Source organism: Mytilus californianus, unplaced genomic scaffold, assembly GCF_021869535.1.
Source record: "Mytilus californianus isolate M0D057914Y unplaced genomic scaffold, xbMytCali1.0.p SCAF_8, whole genome shotgun sequence".
NCBI lineage: Eukaryota > Metazoa > Mollusca > Bivalvia > Mytilida > Mytilidae > Mytilus > Mytilus californianus.
Window position 1 is genome coordinate 94,797,124 of NW_026262734.1, and position 24,040 is coordinate 94,821,163.

Sequence of the window (24,040 nt, forward strand, 5' to 3'; positions counted from 1 at the left end):
CGGTAATAAGTCTAATTCGGTAGGTCACATTCGGGAAAAGGGGACGGGATTGTAGTTACGACATTAGGAACATATCCGCTATCATCTGTGAAACGGATATTCCGTAACGGTCAACCAACTCGTGATGGCGTCCGTAAAATTTACGAAGGGATGATTTCAACTTCTCCACTTGGAACTCTTGGTTTAATAGCTTCCTTGTGAGCAGCAACCCTCTATCAAGGAAATCATGATAGGAAATACAAGCCCTGGTGTATCGTATCAACTGGGAGATATATACTCCGTATGCAGGCGCTGCTGGAATGTTGCTACATAAAAATGGAAAGTTCACAATTGGGAAGCTGAAATCATCACTTTTGTCATAAAGTTTTGTTTTCAACCGACCCTCATTGTCAATTTCTAGATGTAAGTCAAGATATGAGGCAGACTTAACTGTATCTGTTGTATCCTTTATCTCAAGTTCGATGGGATGGATGCGTTCAACATAGTCACCAAATTTTGAATTATTTACTGAGAGAACATCATCTATGTAGCGCATGTGTAGCAGGATTTGCCTGCCCTTCCGGAGCACCTGAGATCACCCCTAGTTTTGTTTAAAAGGGGTTCGTGTTGCTCTTGCTTTAGTTTGTAGTGTTGTTCTTTGAGTTGTTTTATTTTTTTAATGTCTGTGATGTTCATACCGGTAACAGTCTTGTCTATCCTTTGTCATGAAAAACTGGTTACAATTTCAAAATTTCACATTCGGTAAAGTTTCAGATTTTGGTGATGTCTTCGGATTAGATAAGAGTTAATTTCCAATCCACTATTGCGTGATGCTTAATCACTTGATATATCAACATATTTTATAGGAGTAATACGACGGGTGTGGCATGTGGAGCAGGATCTGCTTATCCTTTTGGAGCACTTGAGATCACCCCCAGTTTTTGGTGGGGTTCGTGTTGCTCAGATTTTAGTTTTTAATGTTGTTTTTGTGGACTGTTGTTTGTCAGTTAGTCTGTTTGTCTTTTTTTTCGCCATGACGTTGTCAGTTTATTTTCGACTTATTAGTTTGAATGTCCCTTTGATATCTTTCGCCTCTCTTTTATCACTGAATGTTTTATTCCTCGAATTCCTTACTTGGCATGGGCAACTCTAATCCTTCACTGACCACTGAGTTAACCCTGGTCTTTTATTAGGTTTGTCATGCTTAATCTTTGGTGTATACATTTTATGAATAGTTGTTTGTCTGGTGTATTTATTTTATGCCTTAGTTTTGTCGTTTGCCTATACTACTTTCAGATCTAATGCTAATTCTAAAGTAAACTACAATATTTAAATTAATTAAATGCTGACATTATATCAAGCAATTTCCAAAAAAAAAAATTTGTTTTTATAAATGTACATATATTTTGGCATCGTGCATCATTGAAGAGAAATACATTGCAGTGATGCGCGTCAGGTACAATGAAATCAGTACGTTTATGTTATAAAAAGAGGCCTGTATTAAAGGCAAATTCAAACTTGCACATTTTTTTGTGAAATTTATTGATATTTAATATCACATGCAATACACAATATAAAATTTATGCAAGGCTGCACCAGAGAAAATGCCTCTGCAATTTAAAATAAACACACAACAACAAAAGTTATCCGTAAAAAGTGAAATAATTAGTACACAACTGCCATTACATATATTTTGAATTACAAAAAATTAAGCTAGGCCTCTACAAAACAGTAATGTTCCTTTGGTATCTTTCGCCTCTCTTTTTCTTTAACATGTATTTATATATATTTTAACTATGAAGCCAACATCTTAATTGAGATTCCCTGTTTGGTATGAATTAAGGTCTGGTCGTCCACAATGACGTTTGCTCTCATACCTTTTTGCCCTCATGCATCCTCGTCCCAGTCAGTTCGCCTTTATTATTATATTACTCTGTTGTGTTTGATCATCATTTCATGTTATATTATAAGACGTATTGAAATCAAAACGTTTTATGAAGGTGCATGTTAAAACAGTTAATGTGTTTGGGGGCATCATTATAATTGTCCTTTTGTGGATTGTTGTCTCATTGGCCATCTTACCGAATCTTCTCAGTTGACAATTGGCTGTTTGGTTTTGTACAAAATGCAAAAAATATGTTATAAATAGATTTATAGAATAAATAATTCAGAAGTATCATTAATCTTATATTATAATGATAATTATATCTAGTGTTCTTGCTCGTTTTGTCGATTGAGTGATGCATTGTGGTACTGTCACACCCTGCAGAACTTCATTCGTTATTGATTTGTTTTAATTCCAAACAAAGAATTGGAGAACCAAATTTTTATTGATTGTTTTTCATATTAAATCACATAGGTTAAATATGAAGGCTTATATAAAAAGAATACTTAATAAGCTTTCTAAATTACAATCAACAGTAATTAAAATCATTCTAATGAAATACCAATCAGCTCGAGATTAATCAACTTGTTTCAGATATATATTCATTTATTCCTAAAAAAATATGATTTATTTACAAGAAGTAAATAGATACTTGAATCAATAAAAACAAAAACCATTTAACAATAATGTGTATTGATAGAAAACAAATTAGAACGGAACTCGGGCGAACGAAGCCTTTGCGTATGGACCGGGAACGAACAGACTTGGTACCAATGCATAGAGTATATAAATAATAAAAGTGATAATGTAAGTGCAGAATCACGAACAAATATGTTCAGTCACAACCAAAATTATCATGCTTGTTAAATTTGCAATACGAATGCCCAGCTAATTGATGGAACGGTTAAAACAAGCTTTACAAAGTCGATTATCAGTATCAAATAACTGTTTAAGCTTACAGATATTCGTTATGGACAGAACAACCAATGAAATAACAAATATCCAAATATTGTTAGAGACTGTTAAAGCAAATAAAATTTCGTTATTATTCTGTAACTCCATTTGAAGATATCAGTGGATTGTCTGGCATCAGCTTATCTAAAAAATATAACAATTGAATGTCAGTTCTATCTTTCGATTTTTGAAGTTTTGTGGAAGAAAGCTTCAATGATTAATGTCTGTTTGCGACAAAAAAATGAAGAGAGCTGAAAATTTTCAAGGTGGATTATAAAGATAAAAGTAAAGTATTTTATGTTAGTGTGATGCGACAAAACTTGTGTTATACAGCAGGAGATCGAGGCCATTATGTGTCCTTGTGTTAGATTTCAGATTATAATTCTTCCCACTGAAAGCTAACGATGCTAGCATTCCATGCCAATACTCGATAATTGATCTGAGCGAGGATAATTGAAAGCCAAATAAAAATTTGAAATGTTTACGCCTGCTTTACACTGCTGATGGACGTTTCTTTCTGAGGGTTTCACCAGCTCAGTAGTGAGAACTTTTGTGATGACATGAAACATCATTGATATATTCATTTTCTGAAAACTTACTGCTTGTAAATTTTTTGTTTTCTAGTTTTATAATCAGCACCCAATTATTATCTTTCCTTAATTTTTTGTCAACTGTTCTCTTTTCTCTAAATTTTATAACCAATTTTTCTGTGTTCTTCATTTGTTTTCGAAATTTTCTTTTGTCTTTTAACCCCATTCAGACCATTTCACTTATATTTTTTTATAAGCTGAATGAATATACAAATATCCTTAGATTGTTCCTATAAAGTTAAATTTAAAGAAACCAACTAAGTGATCACTAGGGACGATTTATAGCGATATACTAAAACAAAAAAAGAACATCTGTATAAATTACTGCGAAGACCGTATCTTGATTAATAGATGTTTTTTTTATTATTTATTATGTCGCTAGGTAGGTTTTCTATTGACGGATGCATCACATCCATATTATAACGATGACAGAGGTAGACAATAGTCGACAGGAAAGTGGAGAAAAACTAAAAGATAAAAAAGGGATTAAACGACAGCTGCTTGAAAAAGAATGGACTAATCAAGACTTTGTCATCTGTGATACAGATATTTCACTCTGATATATAGGTGCTGTTCATTCCTTAACAACACTGATTGACAGTTCACACTGGAAACCAATGATTTGATATCTATGGTTATAAAGAATCCTCTCTCATTGAATAGTCCTCTTCTTATTTAACCATTATATTCTTTACAGCAATTGAAAGGTGACATACATGACATTTGACAACATATTCATCCCAGTATGTCCAGTTTTGGTTGTTTCCTCATTTTGTCATGAACAGACATATTATAATGTCAGATGTGAAACTTAACTGCATTATGCTCTTTGACAATGATGTTTGCATAATTTTCAATGTGCTTTAATTGTCCATGATCTTATTATAATAAATATTTAATTCATTGAGATTATTTGCACGACTAACTGTCAATCCGAGTTTGAGAATATACGAAAAATGAAAACAACACTATATAAATTCCGTGCGTTCAAAGCGCTTTTCTGGATTTACGTTTATCAGGAATAATTGTTTAATCACAGGATGGGAACGAATGTCGCAAAGAATGAATGATGTTTAGTTTTATATATGTTGTGTATAAGTTATCATTTTGTACCAATCATAATTTGTACCAAAAAAATGTTCAAATAATAATTTGCATTTTGACTTTGTACAAATTGTACTTTGTCCAAAAAGTGGTTGTACAAATTACCAATTTGACTAAAATTCGCTAATAATTTATAATTACTGGTTAAAAAAAGCATTTATACACTCTATAGAATCTTAATTGAATGACCACGAATAAACCTGGTTGAAAAATAAAAAAAAAGTTCTGTATCATTTGTTTAAGCATGTGAGTGAATTATGGCATTGGGAATTGCACAGCATCATCTGCTTTTTACGTTCACATTTAGAAGTGCTCAGCAGCACCCTTTTGCATTTACATGAAAGAAACGTCTGGCCACCAGTTTGTGAAAGCCTCTTATTTACTGCATGCTGCGCGTAGCGAAAGTTGAAGCTCATGAACCGTTGCTGCGAATTAACACTTCAATTTGATTTCTAGACAAATATCCTGTTAAAATTCCTACAGCTGTTCTAATTCGGTATCCGAAATCTCCAGATTCAACAATTACGCCTAAGATATATCGAGGATCAGTTGAGGCACGATCGTACTGAGGAATATGTATAATAACATTATACCCCACAGCAAGTTCTGATAATTTCCGCTGCGTCTTCTTGGTATGGATGATATTATTTCAAATCATTAGGTTACAATGAGCTTGCTTTCAGCAATAGCAGTCAAAAGTATTACAGTATGTTCCTTACGTAATAACACTGATTGCATGTTAACCTCTTGGTTTCAAAAATATGTAAAAGACCATAATTTCTATCATATTAGATTATCATATATCCTTTGCACAAATTATAAGTGAATTTTAGTCAAATTTTGTACAAACTGTTATTTGTACAATAATTTGTTTACAGATTACGATTTGTACAAATTTAACAAATGATGATTTGTGCATTTATTTTTGTACAAGTTGTAAAATGATAACTTGTACACAACAAAAATTTGATGTATTCAATCATATGAAGAACGTTAAGTTAATATTTGGTCATAAAAACATTTACTATCCCTTTATCATCTGAGAAACATGTGTAAAATTTCATTTGATAATGACCACAGATTTGCAACTCGCAGTCATAGCTTGCTTTCACGGACATGTAAAAAACAAATATGAGTTTGTCTAAAAATTAGAATTTATTTCACTACAAACTCTCAATTATAAGTGAAAAAACAAACCATGTTGATGTTCAATAAGCATTCCTACCTTTTCCCTTTCCTCTCTGACAGCGACTTATGCAAAACATTTTTACTACCAGTATCAGTAATATAGCGATAACTATAAAAAGTGTCAACAGGTCGACTATAGATATTTCTCCAAGAGACAGGAACTGTTCTGAAGCACTCTCAGTTGCTGCTCCTATACAAAGAGATAACACAACAATTTATTTAAAAGTGGGCTTTTCTTTATTTGTCGTGTAATTTTGATGAAAGTCATTAAAAAAAGCATTCATTTTTTAATCTTTTCATAGTTTTTTTTTTTTTTTTTTTTGCAATGGTTCACTTTCAAATTTGAATACTAATAATAGCTTTTAGTTTTCTTATCGTTTTTAAAGTAAGAAATTGTCTTTCTTCAAAGAGTTATTGTCACATGCTGGAATGGGCTTGCAGGTTTACGACCCGGATAATAATAATATAATAAAACTTACTTACGTAAACTACTTCTTGGTACTACAATTATATCAATGTATCTGATATCGATAACAGAAATGCGAAGAGAATAGTAAAACTTACGAAAGTATTTTAGCTGAAGTGAAGCCTCTTTGGGACCAGCACGGCAACCCCATATAGGACCATAATAAAACGCATCCATGTTCGTTATTGTCAGCACTGCACGTGCAGCCTCCATTGTAACGTTGTATAACACACTTGCCGTCGTACACGTCAGACTGTCCGATTTACAGGTTGCCAACGTCAACCCACCATGCATTATTGTAAGCTCGTTACTACCAGCCTGCAGTTCGTCAGGGGTGAATTTGCAGACCATTTTTACTGACGGATTTACACAGTCGGATACTTCTGGTTCCATTAAATCAATGGAGAGACCTTTTAAAAAATCGAAAACATTAGTAAATCGCTAAAATTCTATGAAGTGTTAAAAGGAACATTTCAGTGTTGACATGAATTTCGTTGATATGGCCATATTGAATCAACTATTTACTTAACTTGAAATTATTCGAAATAATAAAGACTTTCTAACCAGGAATAGATTAACTTACATGACTTAGTTGCTATTAGCAAAACATACACAAACATTTCGGCATTACTTTATGTAAACTTGTTTGATTCGATCGTCACTTATGAGACTTTTGTAGACGAAACCCGCGTCTGAAGTACGAAATTATATGCCTAGCTAGTATGTTTAAGTAGTTTATTTATGGTTCTTTTTATATTACAAATCTGAACAAATTGACAGTTCACTGAACAAGAGGGGTACACTATAATTATTATTGTTTCATTGAAGTATACCTTGCAATTGGCGTGCGTTGGCGTAAACATTTGAAAAGAATATAAAAAAACAAATCATATTTAAGTGTCTTTATTTTAAACACTTCGAAAAATCCATATGCGGGTTTCTAAAAGCGAACTTAATTTGACAAAAGACAAATATAAAACCATGACAATATTATATTGTCTATCAAATGTCCATGAGTAAACGAACTTGATAATTTAGTTTGTTATCCTTTTATTTTGCTACACTTAATTCATGGTATGTATTCTCTGATGCTTGCTCATTTAGACCTGAAATGGGTTTGACAACTTACAGTGAAACTATTGGTACGAAAATACTAATTAAAATGAGATATCGTAACTAAAGACGATGGCAAATACAAAGAACATTTGTTGTACAAGAAAGGTGAAAGATACCAGATGGACATTCAAACTCATGAGTCGAAAATAAACTAACAACGCCATGGCTAAAAGAAAAAAAACAACAGACAAACAATGGTACATAAAACACAACATAGAAAACTAAAGATTGTTAGTCAATAAAAATGGAAAAGGTTGCACGCAGAATTCGCTTTCGTGTTGAATCCAATATTCAGCACTTTTGTGTTCACATTATATATCATCGTTTTTCGTTTTTTTTAGCCATGGCATAGTTAGTTAATTTTTGACTTATGAGTTTGATTATCCCTTTGGTATATATAGCCTCCCTAAGTTACTTCAAATGAATTAAGATTGTTAACATTTGTATTTTACATTTCAATGTATATGACCATGCACACATAAGCATGATAAGGTTATTTTTAAACTTTGATCAAGGTTGAGATTAATTTTATTTATATTTTTATTTTAACCGTTATGTTAAATATATCGTTATTATGATTCGATCAATATATTCATGACTCTTCGTCTTCTTTTTTATTTCTTAAAATGGACGAATCCCTTATATTTCTATTTCATAACAGAATATATTTTATTACGCGTTATGTGGATTAACATGTACCCATCCTCTTTAAAAATGAAAAATACAAAACTATTGACCAATCTGCAATTTAATAAAAGTTTCCATTTAATTTCAACAATTAAAAAAAAAATCTTGTATATGAAATCTTATGTGTCGACTGTTACTGGAACCGAATATATAATGTTCGATTTGTCTTTTGTTAAACCCTTACTGTGTTCAACATACGTCTTTTGTCCCCGATGATATCAAGGCAAACAGCAAACATGACAAAATGACTACAAACATTTAAATGAATCCCGATGCCTTTAAAGGTCTTTATTTTACCAATGTTTTTGTGAAGTTCATTCTACTTGAAAAATACACAAACGGGTATGCTTTATATTGCTTAAAATACTTTTCTTTTACTGGTGTAGAGGAGTACCATACGATACAGTTTCGAACCTACGTTGAATTGTTGACGAACATTTGCATGTCAGTTATTTTTCACATACTCAATACTAATATGTAAGAAAAAAATACCTGCATGTGCTACTTTTTCGGATCAAAATTTAAGGCTTTTACTCAAAATTTCAGTTTCTTTGACATATTCATCTTTTGGACAGACATACCTAACTTTTCTGTTTCAAAATATAAATACAAGCTGATATTTGTAAACAGGTTTCGAATATCTTCTTTACATAAGTATGGTCTAATTTTGTGTATCAATTCTTTGGAAATAATTATCTTTTAATTAAATGTTTGATAATTGCAGAAACGTAATAGATACTGCTGAGCGGATCGAGGCGAAAACATTTTGGACTATTTTATGCAAAAAAAAATATATAAATCACGAGAAACACGATATTTTCTAAAAGAAAAAAAAACCACTTGGCGATCAAAGTAGGGGGAAGCCCTCAACATCCACTCTTTGATCCACCACTGGACACTTATTTTACCTGACTTTATTTTAATAGGCTACCAGGAGATATAAATAAAAAGCTGATTTGCATTGCCAATAAAATAACTAATTATATACCGGTATTTACCTTGGCATATTTCCGACAGTAATAATCCTACAATTGAAAAGCATGTCAACTTAATTGCCTCCATTTCGCTGTTTGTTTTCGTGTTTTCCTTTCGAAGTAAGTCCTCCTAATATGATTTATTTCACGACGGTGTGTCATTAGGTTTTCCGCACAGTTTCGTTTTCCTTAACTAATATGTTAAATACTACTCAACTGCATTTGTATTTCCTAAACATTTTTAAATAGATTGTGATGTACACGATTCTAAAAATAAAACAATGAACACGATTCTTAAAATAAAAAAAGTAAATTCCTTGTTTCTTTTAATAAATGCTTTTTTCTAAATAATATGTAATGCTGAACAAGATTTGCGTCTATTCCATGAAGGGGTATTTGACACATCTGATTGAGTACTGTATACATTTAATTTTTACCGTATGCAATCCTTCAACAGCAAGTAATATTGTGTAAACTAATTTGGTATCTTTGCAGTTGACAACAGCATGAACAGGACGTTTTAACTTAAGAAATGAGGATAACACTTTATAACACTTTATAAATTGTATGCATCCGAAGCGCGTTTCTTGATTCACCTTCATTAAGAACGCTCATAGACGAATTATTTGAAAGCCAAAGGATGTATAAGAACCGAAACAGTTGGAGAGCTATCTGACCTCCCAAAACTTAAATTAATAGCCAAATCCGTTTGCCTGGGGGAGTTTTCAAACTAGGGTTTCAACTCCCTCAGGCAAAGTTGACCTTAGACGGATTTGGCTATTTTTTATGTACTTTTTTTGTCATATAGTTCTTCCACTGTTTCGGTTTCTTATTCATTCTCGGCTTTCACATATTCGGCTTTGAGCATTCCTGATGAAGTTAAATCCATAAAAGCGCTTCGGACTCATGAAATTATTTAACGTGTTGTTTTCATTTTTTTCAATAATTTCAAAATTTATAAACGGACAATTTAAGAAAGCTATGCTAGGAATCATGTCAGTACCGAAGGACTGACTTATCGACACATGAAACATGATCCGATCATCCGATCATACTCTTTTTACACCACTACAATTTACCCTTTACTCAAACTGTATGAACCGTCCTGCACTTGATACATATGTACCAACCATTCTACAATCGATACAACTGTCACATCTTCCAATAATTTGGTACACCTGTAACAATCATCAAAGATCCGATACTGTGGATTCAGTTTTATTCATGGGATACAAATATTCATGAATCTCGAGGGTAGAGATGAAACAAGAATGTAAATGCTCAACAAATTACAAATTTTCTATTAATGGCATGTATGCAGATTTAGGCAAAAGCACGAAATAAAATATCCACGAAAATATAATGTTTCCTCAATTTACGAAAATTACTACCCATGAAAATAAATCAATACCCAGTACATTTATACCGGTCATTCTCAAAGTGGTTATTATGTCTAAACCATTAAACAACCACAAACATTCTATGTTCGCCATCACTTCTGGTTGGTTGTTATTGTCTCGTATTAAATTTAGGCAACAGAAGTTTACCAATTTCCGATTGACATTTATACCTGTTTTGTTATGATCATTGTATTCAAATTTGAGACTTGATATGACTGTGGCACCTTAACAGATGATGCATGCAAACCTATCTCATCGACACCGTCACCTAGTCTGATTCTGTAACTGTATTCGTCGTTGATCCAGTTTATTTCCCAAAATTAAATGTTCACGAGTTGTTAAAATCATTCGAAACACTAAGATTTTCCTATCCCAATTCATAGTGATCTTCAGATTCGGCACAATTTTTGGAAATTTTTGTTTTGAATTTTTGAATGCACTTTAAATTTGTAATTGTGTTTGCTTTCAAACTGGTTTGATTTGAGCGCAACTGACATGTCTTCTGACGACGTAACAATAATCTAGCGTAACTATCTAAAAACCTAGAAGCATTAGTGAATATTCACTCGCACGTTTGCCCTTTTGTACCTAGACACCAACTGGGTATAAAAGTTAGAGTAACACAGACATACTATCTTCGTATAAAATACCAAGTCTGCAGTTCTATAATCTACAATTTCACATTGGCGAAAGCTTTCCTTATATCAAGTTATTCTTTTCTATGTTTAAGTATTTGAAACAACTAAAAAAGACACATTCAAACTCAGATTTTTTTTAAGTGTGATTTATTGAAATTAAATATCTATCTGCAAATTAATAAACACAATGCCAACGTAAAGCTTCTACCGAAGGAATGTTTCTAAAATGCAAAATTAAAACACAAAAGCAAAAATATTAATAAACAAGTAAAATAAATACGACTCTTGAACACAATTATATATAAGTTGTGAATGACAAACACTGAAGATAGGCTCCTCCAAACATGCAAAAACAATTCAAACATACATATAATTGCAAATGAAAAAAAAACCGAAGCTAAGCTCCGGCTAAAAACATTTCACACGGCACATAAATACACATATTTTGATTGTGAATATAAACTCCTTGTTTTGTACAAACACAAATGTCTATTTTTTAAATGAAAATATGAATAATAATGTAAATACAATAGAACTTTAAAGAGACATGCAATCACAGCCGTTTACATTATGCTCAAATGCTTCTAGCGATAGTTTCGGCAATGGCGATTTACTCGATGAAAACGTGCATATTCATGTTAAATGCCCATTGGGGTTGATGGCAGATCTTTGAGATTTTATCCTTCTGGACTTTTCAAATAGACGTATAATCCACATTTTTCATTTATCATGTTAATTGGTACACGAGAATGCTCAACTTGATGAAGCGGTTGGAAGAAGTTTTAATATAAAGATGCTTATAAGGATCAAATAACTGTCTAACAATCGTTTACGAAAGAACAACCAATAATTTAATAACAAATATCCAGATATCGCGAGATACAGCAAATTCAGTTCTCTCCTTCTTTAACATTACTTGTAGATATCAGTGGTTTTCTGGCCTCGACATATCTGCAAAAATAAAGTAGGAAAATAACTATCAGTTCCTTTCTTCCACTTTTTAAACTTTCTTGAAAAGGTTGTTTACAAGATTTCTGTAACGTATTTCAATGTTCATGTTTTACACTGGTCGACAATTTGAAAAATAATTTCTTAAAAGTTTAAAGTCAGCATCCGTATTACAAAGAATAGAAGCCTATGTCACAAAGTGCAATCATTCTTACACAGAGTCCGCCGGGGAAATTTCAATGATTTCCGAAGCAAGATTTTCCAGTCTTTCATTGGTTACGCTTTTCACGAGCACGGTGGCTGTTTTGCGCTATCTGATATTGATTCTTGAAAAATTGTCAGTTTAATAAAAGATATAGAATTGTTAAATTTATTATCTTTTTGAACAACGGTATACTATACTGTTGCCTTTATTTGATGTACATGGTTTAGGAGATCTGATTTTGTCTTTCCTGTATTTCGAAACAGCAACACTGAAAAGAAATACCTCTTCCATCCTTTCTGTTATAACTTTCATTCTTTGATTCCCTTTATTTTTTAGTTTACTGAACATACTTACTCAGTGAGTTTTTCTGCTGCAACCTTTTTTGTTTCTTCGGGAACTGAAATAATAAAAGGCAATAAATCATCCTGCCAGACCCTCAAGGGTAGTATTGGTTGTTAAAACATACTTAAGTTTGATTAATGGAATAGAAGGTGATGTCACTTACATAGCGGTATGGCACCAAATATAGCATGTATAGACTATAGATCTCACCATGACTCCGGCTTTTATATCGTGTGACTATGAACAACGACAAGAGCCATAGTACAAGCTCTGAATCCCATGAATATGTCTATTATTAGCCTTTCAGGATATCGACAATTGTAAACGATACTGAGATTCAGATTGTCCGCTTTTTACTAATAAACAAGTCTTTATCATTTAAAGCAGTGAATATAGATTTCGTGAAGCAACCTTAAACAAGTATAATGTGCAATTTATCACATCTTTATCTAAACAGATTTGGGTCATTTAGTGGCATTTTTTTGTGTATCTGGGTATAGATATTGAATGCTGAGAGATAACTTCTTATAGTCTTTTTTCTGGGTTCTAGTCCTATGCTCTATACCTTTAAGTAGACATTGTATACGTAATCCAGGTTAGATAACACAGAATATTTACCATTTTTACATGCCAGTTCAGCTTCTGTCTTCCTATCTAGACCAGTCTTACAACTTGCGTCAGGAATGTGGTGTGGGTCTTCTATTATATCTGTGAACAAACAATTTATAGTTATTTCAGTTGACTAAACAGTAAACATATGTACATTTTTGTTAAATAGGAGCCATTTTTTTATTATATTCTACACAGTTGATAATGTAAAGTCCTGGAAAGGATTAAGTCTTTAAAAAGTCAGATTTGAACTTTCGTCTCTTTGCATGGGAAAGAGATTATATATACATTATTATACAAATCCTGTATAGCCATGCTGGTATCCTGAGTCCTTCTACAAATGGTGAAGAGATATAAGTATAGTAATGTTTCTTGGCAGATAAAAATTATTCAACTTGTTTGTTCTCTTTAAAAGTTCGCTTATACAATGATATAGTATCATGCATGTGGTGTTGGATTTCGTGAAAAGTAATGCCTTCAAACATTTTTTTGTGATTATTTGAATCAAAGATTCAGGACGTTTTGATTATCAAGGTTAAATATTAATACTATAAGTCTTGTCATGGTAGATTGAAGTTTTTCATAAAACATGCACCACTGAAAATTGTTGTGATCATGTGACTACCACGTACACACAAGAGAGCCTAATTTACATTACGGTCTGGAAGGGAGTCTTCATTTCTACATTCTTTCATTTTGGAAGCCATGTATCTATTAATTGTTTATTTTTCATTGCCCAGTACTTTCAAATCTTTATTTGTTTTAAACATAATTATCTATACTCTAATTTGAATTCCTTTTTTCTCTTCTTTATCATAAACACCTGTCTATTTTATTGTTGATGGCCGTATATTGATCACAAGATGATTATTTTTTCTGTGGTTGTGTTGGTGTTCCATTGACGTATACCTCATATCCAGATCAAAACTATGACAAAGGTGCAGACCATTGTCGACAGACAAATCGGGTACCAGTAATAAAAAAATGCAGGCAATTACAGAAAACCTGCTTAAAAGGAAATGGGCGGATCAAGACTGTTTAATCTCTGATACAGATATTTCACTCTATAAAATATAAGTATTGTTCATTTTGTATTCAAATAAATTCAATGTTCACAAAGGGAAAATTGATTTGATATCTTTTGTCATAAATTAAGAGTCCTCATTCACTCAATAGTCCTCATCTACATTAAAATATTTACCCTGAAGAGTTATTGAAAAGTTACATACATGAAGTTTTGACCTCATATCTGTGCCCAGTATAACCAGTTTTGACCTCCTGCTTCTGTCGTCTGCTGAACAGATCACTTATACACGAACAGGAACAACGCTCAACATCTGTAGGGAAAATACGATAAATTATCTTCTATTTGTATTATTTTATTTTATTTTATCATGTTTTGTTTATTTTAATCATATTAATTGTTCTTTTTATCTTATTTATCAAAACAAAGTATTTTGAAAACTAATTGTGAGAATATAAATAATATATAAAGCACAGTGAATTTATAAAAAGTTGGAAATAACTCAGTGTTTTGCACAGTCGATTATTATATGCTGATCTTCTGTGAACATATTAGGTAAACATGTTAAATCAAACAATAAATGAATATGTGTGTTTAGAGCTACCACATTTTAGAACAAGAGTGCACACGCCGAAATGTCTCGACTACTATACTAACCATTGATTTTATGTTGATAGTCCTAAATATAAAGTTTTACTACAAGTATTACATTAGGGACTTATCATTTTTTTACCTGGGAGGGGGGGGCTGGTCATTTTGAAATCAAACATATAAAATTTTCTTGATCCCCCCATAATATTTCACTATTTTTATTTGATCCCCCCTGTAAAAACATTTAAAAAATGTGACCCCCCCCCCCCCCCCCCCTCTATTAAACATTAACATGCCAAAACTTTAACATGCAAAACACTTACCGAGTTATTTAACGGAAATATTGCAAACATGAAATAGTCTTTTCTAATTTCCTATATTGTGCTATTAAAGCAAACTTGTTCCTAAGTAACTCTGTAAAAAATATACTAGTATATGTCCCTCTTTTGCTTAAACGTAAATTTTACGTTAGGCCTTATAAAAACCACCATTGAATCGGTAAACTTTTATATGGAATAGTTCATGCTTTTAGCTTGAACAATTCAATTACTCATTTATTGTTACATTTCATTCATAAATGTGTGATATATCATCATAGTAACCCCAAATTTTTTTTTTATTAGCCTAAACAGTACAAATTTGAGGGAATGAGAGGTCTAAATGGACCCAAATGGATCTTTTAATGAAAACAAAAAGGCACATTTGTGGTGTTCGTCATCTCAGAATCATCTGTTTACACTTATGTAACAAAATTCAACTGTTTGTATGCAGATTAGATGAATATTTGATCATTTATTGGAGAAATTTACGCGGGGTCAAATTTTCGCGTTTCTTAAGCTGCCGCGAACAAAGCGAAAATTAAACACACGCGAAAAAAAACCCGATATACGGTATAACGACTGGATTATTCGGGGTATGAAGCACCAATGCATTTTATATGAGACAAAATGACACAAAAATGGTAGCTTCCTACATCACCTAAGTCATGTGATGTCTTACTTAATTGTCATGATATGAATGGTGGTAAAAATTTATTTCCATTTGACTGTTGTAATCATCCGTTCTTCTTCACATTTTGTATTTTGAAGTATGCAAACTACTCATTTCCATGTGCAAAAAATATTGATCCCCCCACTTTGAATTTATAAAAAAATTTGAACCCCCCTTTTCCACACACAGAAAAAAACTGGATCCCCCCTGCATTTTGACCAGCCCCCCCCCCCCCCCCCCCCCCCCCCCCTCCCAGATAAAAAATGATAAGTCCTTTATCATTTATGATCCAAGAAAATGAGGTCAAAGTCAGATAAACCAAGCCGGAAATACATGTACACCTTTAATACAATCATTCCATACACTAAATATAGATGAACTATTGCTTATAATATAAAAGAAACAGACTAAGCCATGGAAATTTTATATTGACCAATGAACCGTGAAAATGAGGTCAAGTTTTATTCTATTGTCCATTTAGTGTATATTCCTATCTTTATGAACTAAAAAAATGTAATATCCCATGATTGTGCAGAAAAGTTTGTTCGTCTTTGATGAGATGTTTTTAGGTCAGATGAACCCTGTCAGACAGACATGTACCCCTTACAATCATTCCATACACCACCTATAGTTGACCTGCTGCTTGTAGTATCTGAGAAACGAACCTAATCACGTAACTTTAACCTTGATCACTGATCCATGAATTGAGGTCGAGGTCAAGTGAACCCTGTCTGACGGACATGTAGACGTTGCAAGGAACCCATATACCAAATATACTTATCCTATTACTCATATTAAGTGAGAAATTCACATGACAAAAAAAAATGTAATCTTTTTTCAAGCAGTCACTGAACCATGAACATGAGGTCAAGGACAATGGGCATATGGAGGGTTGTCTCATTGGTACTCATACCACATCTTCTTATATCTGTATATGACAGACGGAAACTTCGTAACATGAGGTATCTGCATACAAGGTATGAAGCATCCAGGTCTTCTACTTTCTGAAATATAAAGCTTCATACAAATAGTTTACGCCACCGCGCCGGATAGTAATACCTATGTCTCGCATACTGCGACTTTCGTCGCAGGCGAGACATGCAAAAACTACACTTTTACCACTGAACCATGAAAATGAGGTCAAGTTCAGATGACACCTGCCAGTTGGACATGTACACCTTACAATCATTACATACACCAAATATAGTTGACCTTTTTGCATACAGTATTAAAATAACAGACCAAAACACAAAAACTTAACTTTTACCACTGAACCATTAAAATGAGGTCAAGGTCAGATGACATCTGCCAGTTGGACATGTACACCTTACAATAATTACATACACCAAGTATAGTAGACCTATTGCTTATAGTATCTGAGATATGGACTTGACCACAAAAACCTAACCTTGTTGACAGATCCATGAAATGAGGTCGAGGTCAAGTGAAAACTGTCTGAGAGGCATGAGGACCTTGCAAGGTACGCACATACCAAATATAGTTATCCTATTACTCATAATAAGAGAGAAATTAACATTACAAAAAATCTGAACTTTTTTTTCAAGTAGTCACTGAACCATGAAAATGAGGTCACGGACAATGGAAATATGACAGACGGAAACTTCATATCATAAGGCTTCTATATACAAAGTATGAAGCATCCAGGTCTCCTACCTTCTGAAATATTAAGCTTTTAAGAAGTTAGTTAACGCCGCCGCCGCGGCCGGATCACTATCCCCATGTAGAGCTTTCTGCGACAAAAGTCGCAGGCTCGACAAAAATATGGTATATAGGAAGATCTCTTTCATTTTGCACAATTTTTACCTGTGGTCAATAGGAAACACATCCAATTTTTCATGATTTCCTGTTAAAGTGTAAAAACAAACTCTAGGGTTTGTATTTTTAGGCAAAAATAGGGTATGTAGACCCAAGTATATCTTTTGTCCTCACATATAAAACCATAAAACTAATGATTGGCAAAATTTCACATTATAAGTCCTTTATTTCAGACGTATATCTTACTAGATAAATGCATAATTTTTTACACTGTTGATGTTCAATCTGAGCAATATCAAAATAGCTCGTAACAGAATGGTGTATCGCATATTAAATTAAAAAAATAAGTATATGCATGTTTTACTGCGGATGACATACACATATTTCTATAATAAATTGCAGTCAGTTAAAGATTATGTTAAACACACGGTGATTGAAATACTGTTGAAAATTCATTATCATTTAGTAAATTAAAATGTCACTTATGAAATATAACTATACATTACTCTTTCTCAATCGTTTTCATACATAAAACAAGTTGGGAACTATAGGTCATATATGTAGCATGTAGCAGGGTTAAACATGTTTGCGGGTGCCAAACTCTCCCCTTAGCCTGTCTGTCATTTTAAAAAGAGAGAGAAAGCGTTTAATTCCGGCATGGGAACGAAGGTCGCAGAGAATGATGCGGTTTTGTTTTATATACATGACTTCTGTCATCATATGATAACGATCCCCCAGTATGTTAAAATTTGATCTTCGTAAATATATAATTTCCATTTTCACATTTGCAAAATGTGAAGAAACAAGAATGTGTCCATAGTACACGGATGTACACTCGCACTATCATTTTCTATGTTCAGTGGACCGTGAAATTGGGGTCAAAACTCTAATTTGGCATTAAAATAAGACAGATCATATCATAGGGAACATGTGTACTAAGTTTCAGGTCAAGTTGATTGGACTTCAACTTCATCAAAAACTACCTTGACCAAAAACTTTAACTGAAGCGGGACAGAAGGACGGACGCACGAATGAACGGACGAACGAACGAACGCACATACAGAAAAACATAATGCCCCTAGGTGGGGCATAAAAAAGGCGAAGATACCAAACGGACAATAAAAACTCATAATTTAAGGAGATGCCGACGATATCATGGCGTAATGTAAAGAGAAAGTTTTCTTTTCATAAATACTACAGACTGACAACTTTAACTCTGCTACCGTGGACATTATCTTAAGATAAAGTTTCTAGTTTCTGGTTTTGAAAACAAATATAAATTTGGCTAAAACTAGGATTTCTTTCACTCAAATGTCTCAACCATTAATCGTAAAAGAAAACATGCTGATGTCCAATAAGCATTCCTACCTTTTTCTTTTTCTCCCTGGCTATGACAGCAACTTACGCACACGACTTTGATTAACAGTACTAACAGTATAGTGATAACTATAAAGAGTGTCACCACATCAACAATACTGATCTGCCGGAGAGACAGGAACTGTGAAGACAAACTCTCTGTTGCTGCTCCTATACATAGAGAAAAACATCACTTTATATTAAAAGCACTATCTTGTTTGTTTGCAATTTTCTTAATAATAACATAACAACTATCTGGTGCTTCTCCTATGCAACGAGAAAACACAACTTTATATTGAAAGCACTTTCTTGTTGTTTGCAATGCGGGTACTTTTAATAAAAGAATAAAAAAACAAAATTCACAGATTTATTTACTTTTTCCATTGTTCATTATTAAAATTTTGAAAGTCTTCAAAGAATTTTGTTACATTATGAAAAGCTTAACTTTGTGTGTGGGATTGAGACCATAATGAATTAAAAATAATCATCTACAAAACACTATTTTTTGTAATAATTTAAGACCAAGACGAAGAAATCAACTAAAAGGAATATGTAAAGAGTAAAACTAACGGAAGTATCTCAGCTTAAGTGAAGCCATTTTTGGTCCAGCATAGCAACCCCACGTAGTACCAGAATAGTACACATCCATGTTTGATATTGTAAGCACAGCACGTCCAGTCTCTATTGTCACGTTGTATCGCCCGCCTGCCGTTGTACAGGTCAAACTGTCTGATTTGCAACTTGCCATCGTCAAACCACCATGCATAATTATAAGCTCGTTGCTGGCTACCTGTAGTTCGTCAGAGGTGAATTCACAGATGATTTTTACTGGAGGATTTACGCAGTCGGAAACTTCATCTTCCTTCACATCAATTGATATACCTATTATTTAAAAAAAAAGAATAACTAGTAAATTGCTAAAACTCTATGAAGTGTTAAAAGTTGCATGTTTCAGGTTCTCTTGATTTACCGAACTGGACAAATAAACTGTTTAGAGTAAATGCTGATGCAGTAGGACTACATATGTTTATCTTAATATATTTTTATTTTTATATATTTTCATCATTATATATTTTTTATCTTTAGTGTGATATACCTTACCATTGTAAATAAATAATATCTATATAAGTCAATGATTTTACTTTTAATAAATTAAACAAAATATATCCATGACTTTCTATAAGCAAAGCTATAACTTAACTAGTCAGTTGCAAATGTGTTCAGTGAAGCATGGAAGTATTATATTGCCGATAGTTATCATGATATTTCGCCAGAATTTATTCACAGTATGACTAATGGAATTCTCATACTTTGTACGATCAGAACTTTAAAGTTTTTGACGGTAAATATTAACTAACAGTATTTGTACACATAAAGTGAAAGAATTTTTCTTGCGTTTACGGTAACAACAAACTTGAAGTGTTTTCAACGAAAGGTGATAACCAATATAGATTTTAAAATAACGTATTACAACCACTGTTGCTGTGTACCTCATTAAATATGAAAGTTTTGCACCCGGACTTTGCACTCGACTGCACATAGTGATAAACCACAGGGAAATGATTAATATGACTTCAATACATTTCATTTTAATATTTATATTACAAGGATTTTTTTTTTCCAAATGTTAATCCAAATCATATATAAGTTTGTTATCATTTATAATATATTTCATTGCATAAAGCCATGCACCTAAATCTTTGGTCAAGGCTAAGGTTTTGTATTTCATCTTTTAATCTTAACAGTTGCGTAATTTATATGTATTAACTGATTCGCCCTAAAATAATGACTCCTGGGAATCTCCTTTATTTCCTGAAAACGAATATCTAAAAAAAATAATTACATATCTTCCATAAAAGTACAGATTTAATTAATTTTTGTTTGGAGATACACGCATTCAATTAAACCAAACCAAACATTTTCCAAAGAGGATTTAAAGAGTATAACAAAAATACCGAACTTCAATTAAGCCAAATTCAAAAAGGGGAAGTCCATAAAAACATGAAAAACTGACAAAATCAAACGCTATTAATCAACGGAACAAGTGAAAAACAACATCCATATTCCTGACTTGGTACAGACATTTTCCGAAGAAAATTGTGGGTTTAACCTGGTTTTATAGCCAGCTAAACCTGCCACTTGCAAAACAGTTATTTATAGTTCCGTTTTATTGACAAAATTGGGTGAGCATCCCAAAGAGACATATTAGATAATGTTACAATAATTGGGATCCCGCAGCCAAAACTGTGTAAACATACATCACAGACATAAAACACAACTGACTAAAAAAATTAATCAAACATATCATGTTAAACATTGGTCCAACAGATTTTAGTACAACAATCTTTTGACTTTGGTAAAATAGAATAATTTTAACAATAAAAGTAGCTGAAATGTAAAATTTTGTAACTGTCAGCGCAAAAACAGAATATTTCCAAATTTAACCAGATCAGAATGAGTAATCGAATGTCCCGTTACATGTATCAAACATGGCAAAATGATTATATATACGAGTGAGAAGACCCCGATGTCTTTATTTGTTTTTGGTTATCCAATGTTTTGGTGTGAGAGATCTTGATGAAAATCTATATCTATATGGTTACTTACATGAAACACAACTGATATACAATAGAGCAGATGTGGTATGATTGCCAATACAAAACTATCCACAGGAGGAAGAAGTCACTGTGCGACCTTGAAATCAACAATAACGACTATCCAGCAGAGACCGAATGGGGGTGAAAATAAGAAATTATAGGGTCCCATACGGCTTGCAACGATGAGTGAATCCCATAGCGTAAAATATGCTATAAAGGGCTCCATAAGGACAAAATGTCAAACAATTCAAACTAGAAAACTAACGGCCTGGTTTATAATAAAAAATAATAAAAGCAACATAGATACTAGTATGACAGACAGCAACCAACGACAGCGACTGAGTTATAAGCTCCTGAATTGGAACAGGCAGAAATAGAATGTGGCGGGGTCAAACATGTTTGCAAGACCTCAACTCCCCACTAACCCAGACATTGATGATACAGCACAATATAAGACCAAAATGTAACAATCAGTTGAAAAGGGTTTGACACTTCAGATCTACACGAAGCATAATTATGACCTTACAGAAAGAAATATGACGCATAGTACTGATCTAAATGTAATAGCAGTTCCCAAAAGCTAATTAAAAACAAATTTCAACTAATAAATAAATGAAGTTTTCCCAAACTAAAATATCAAGCAGCAGCTGCAGCACACACCCACCATATTTAGTGTTAACAGTCTGAGAAAAGCGCAATGTCAAAATATAAGTATTGACAGGATTGTTAGAATTAGATCTGAATACTACATGTACTAGTATGTGACTTTTATAGGGGTCAGAGTGTAGACGTTATATATTCCTTGGACTTGACAAAGTACACATGCGAGTTGTTCAAAAATTGAATGAGCATAGCTGCTGATGTGTCTGTAGATAAACAAGCATTCTGAGAGTATTGCATGGCAATACATAGTCCCCTACCGGTTAAAAATTTATTGTACTTAAACAAACTGCTAACTTGATCTATAACATGTCATGGTGTACACTACATAAAAAATATCAATCGATATCTTCATGCATGAAGAAAAAGGTGTGGAAATCTGATTATTTGCATGAATTTTATAAGTCAGAGGACCATAACTCTGCAAATTAATCATCTGGACCAAACAGAATTCGAACTTGATCTGTAACTTGTCATGGTAAAACTATATATCAAATATCAAATCAATATCGTCAAGCATAACAAAAAAAAAGTGGGGAAAACTGATTAATTCCGTGAATTTTCTAAGTCCAAGGACCATAACTCTACACAAAATCATCAGACAGGAATAAAATTCGATCTTGATCTGTAACTTGTCATGGCAAAACTATATATCAAATATCAAATCAATATCTTCAAGCATAACAAAAAAAAAGTGGGGAAAACTAATTAATTCCGTGAATTTCCTAAGTCCAAGGACCATAACTCTACACAAAATCATCAGACAGGAATAAAATTCGAACTTGATCTGTAACTTGTTATGGTTAAACTATATACCAATTATCAAATCAATATATTGAAGCATAACAAAAATAGGTGTGGAAAATTGATTATTTGCGTGAATTTTATAAGTCCGAGGACCATAACTCTGCACGAAATCATCAGACCGGAACAAAATTCGATCTTGATCTGTAACTTGTCATGGTAAAACAAAATACTAAATATCAAATCAATATATTGAAGCATAACAAAAAAAGGTGTGGAAAATTGATTATTTGCGTGAATTTTCTAAGTCCAAGGACCATAACTCTGCACAAAATAATCAGACCGGAACAAAATTCAAACTTGATCTGTAACTGGTCATGATAAAACTATTATTGAATATCAATTCAATATCCCCAAGCACGAAGAAAAAAAGTGTGGAAAACTGATTTGCCGGACTGACGGATGGACAGACAAACAGACAGACAGACAGACGGAGTGCAACCCTATAGTCCCCTTCGACTTCGTCGCTAGGGGACTACAAATCTGTACATAGACCTAGCATATATCGCTGCATGCATAAAGCGGTGTTTTGAAAATTTTATTTACCTAAACTATATCATGTATATGTACTTGTTAAATAGATAAAAAGATTACATATATTTTACCTTGACTTATTTCTGATAAAAAGCTACCGAAAAATATATACACAAAGCTGATGTACCTTAACAATAAAATTAACTAACTGTATGCTTACCTTGACATAAGTTCAACAGTAACATTCCTACTATTAAAAAACATGTCATTTCAACTGTTTCCATTTTCCTGGCTATTTTCGTCCCTTTTACTTCAGACGACAATCTTTCCAATAAGATGTATTTGAAGACAGTATGTCAATCGGTTTTCCACGTAGTTTCTGTTTCCTTTAGTTCTATGTATACTTACCTGTATTAATTTTGTATTAATATTCTTTAAATAGAACGGAATGTACATGATTCTAAAAATAAAATGATAAAAAAATCTATTTCTGATCATTTCAGGTTTTTCGTAAATCACTTTTATTAATAAAAACAATACTGTGCAATTTTGCGTCTTTTCCATCTAAGTGGTATTTGAAACAGTGGGCGATTGTTTGTTATGTACCTACGTGTGATTACACCTCACGAAGTAATTTTAGTATGGTCGTAAAATATACATGAAATATTTGCCACAGAACGGTA

At 32.8% G+C, this 24,040-nt stretch overlaps 1 protein-coding gene and 1 long non-coding RNA gene across 2 annotated transcripts; both read right to left on the reverse strand.

Moving 5' to 3' along the window:
- Window positions 1-2,290: 2,290 nt before the first annotated feature.
- LOC127713066 (uncharacterized) lies at window positions 2,291-9,180 on the reverse strand. Its single transcript, XR_007987443.1, has 4 exons — window positions 8,968-9,180; window positions 6,265-6,576; window positions 5,738-5,890; window positions 2,291-2,962 (listed from the first exon to the last, which is right to left on the reverse strand). It is a non-coding gene; the product is annotated as an uncharacterized LOC127713066 (long non-coding RNA).
- Window positions 9,181-11,809: 2,629 nt separating this feature from the next.
- LOC127713060 (uncharacterized) lies at window positions 11,810-23,811 on the reverse strand. Its single transcript, XM_052219663.1, has 7 exons — window positions 23,578-23,811; window positions 19,393-19,704; window positions 18,835-18,993; window positions 14,315-14,422; window positions 13,095-13,184; window positions 12,489-12,531; window positions 11,810-11,932 (listed from the first exon to the last, which is right to left on the reverse strand). Exons 1-7 carry the CDS (start codon window positions 23,639-23,641, stop codon window positions 11,872-11,874), a joined length of 837 nt encoding a protein of 278 aa, XP_052075623.1. The 5' UTR covers window positions 23,642-23,811; the 3' UTR covers window positions 11,810-11,871.
- Window positions 23,812-24,040: the final 229 nt, after the last annotated feature.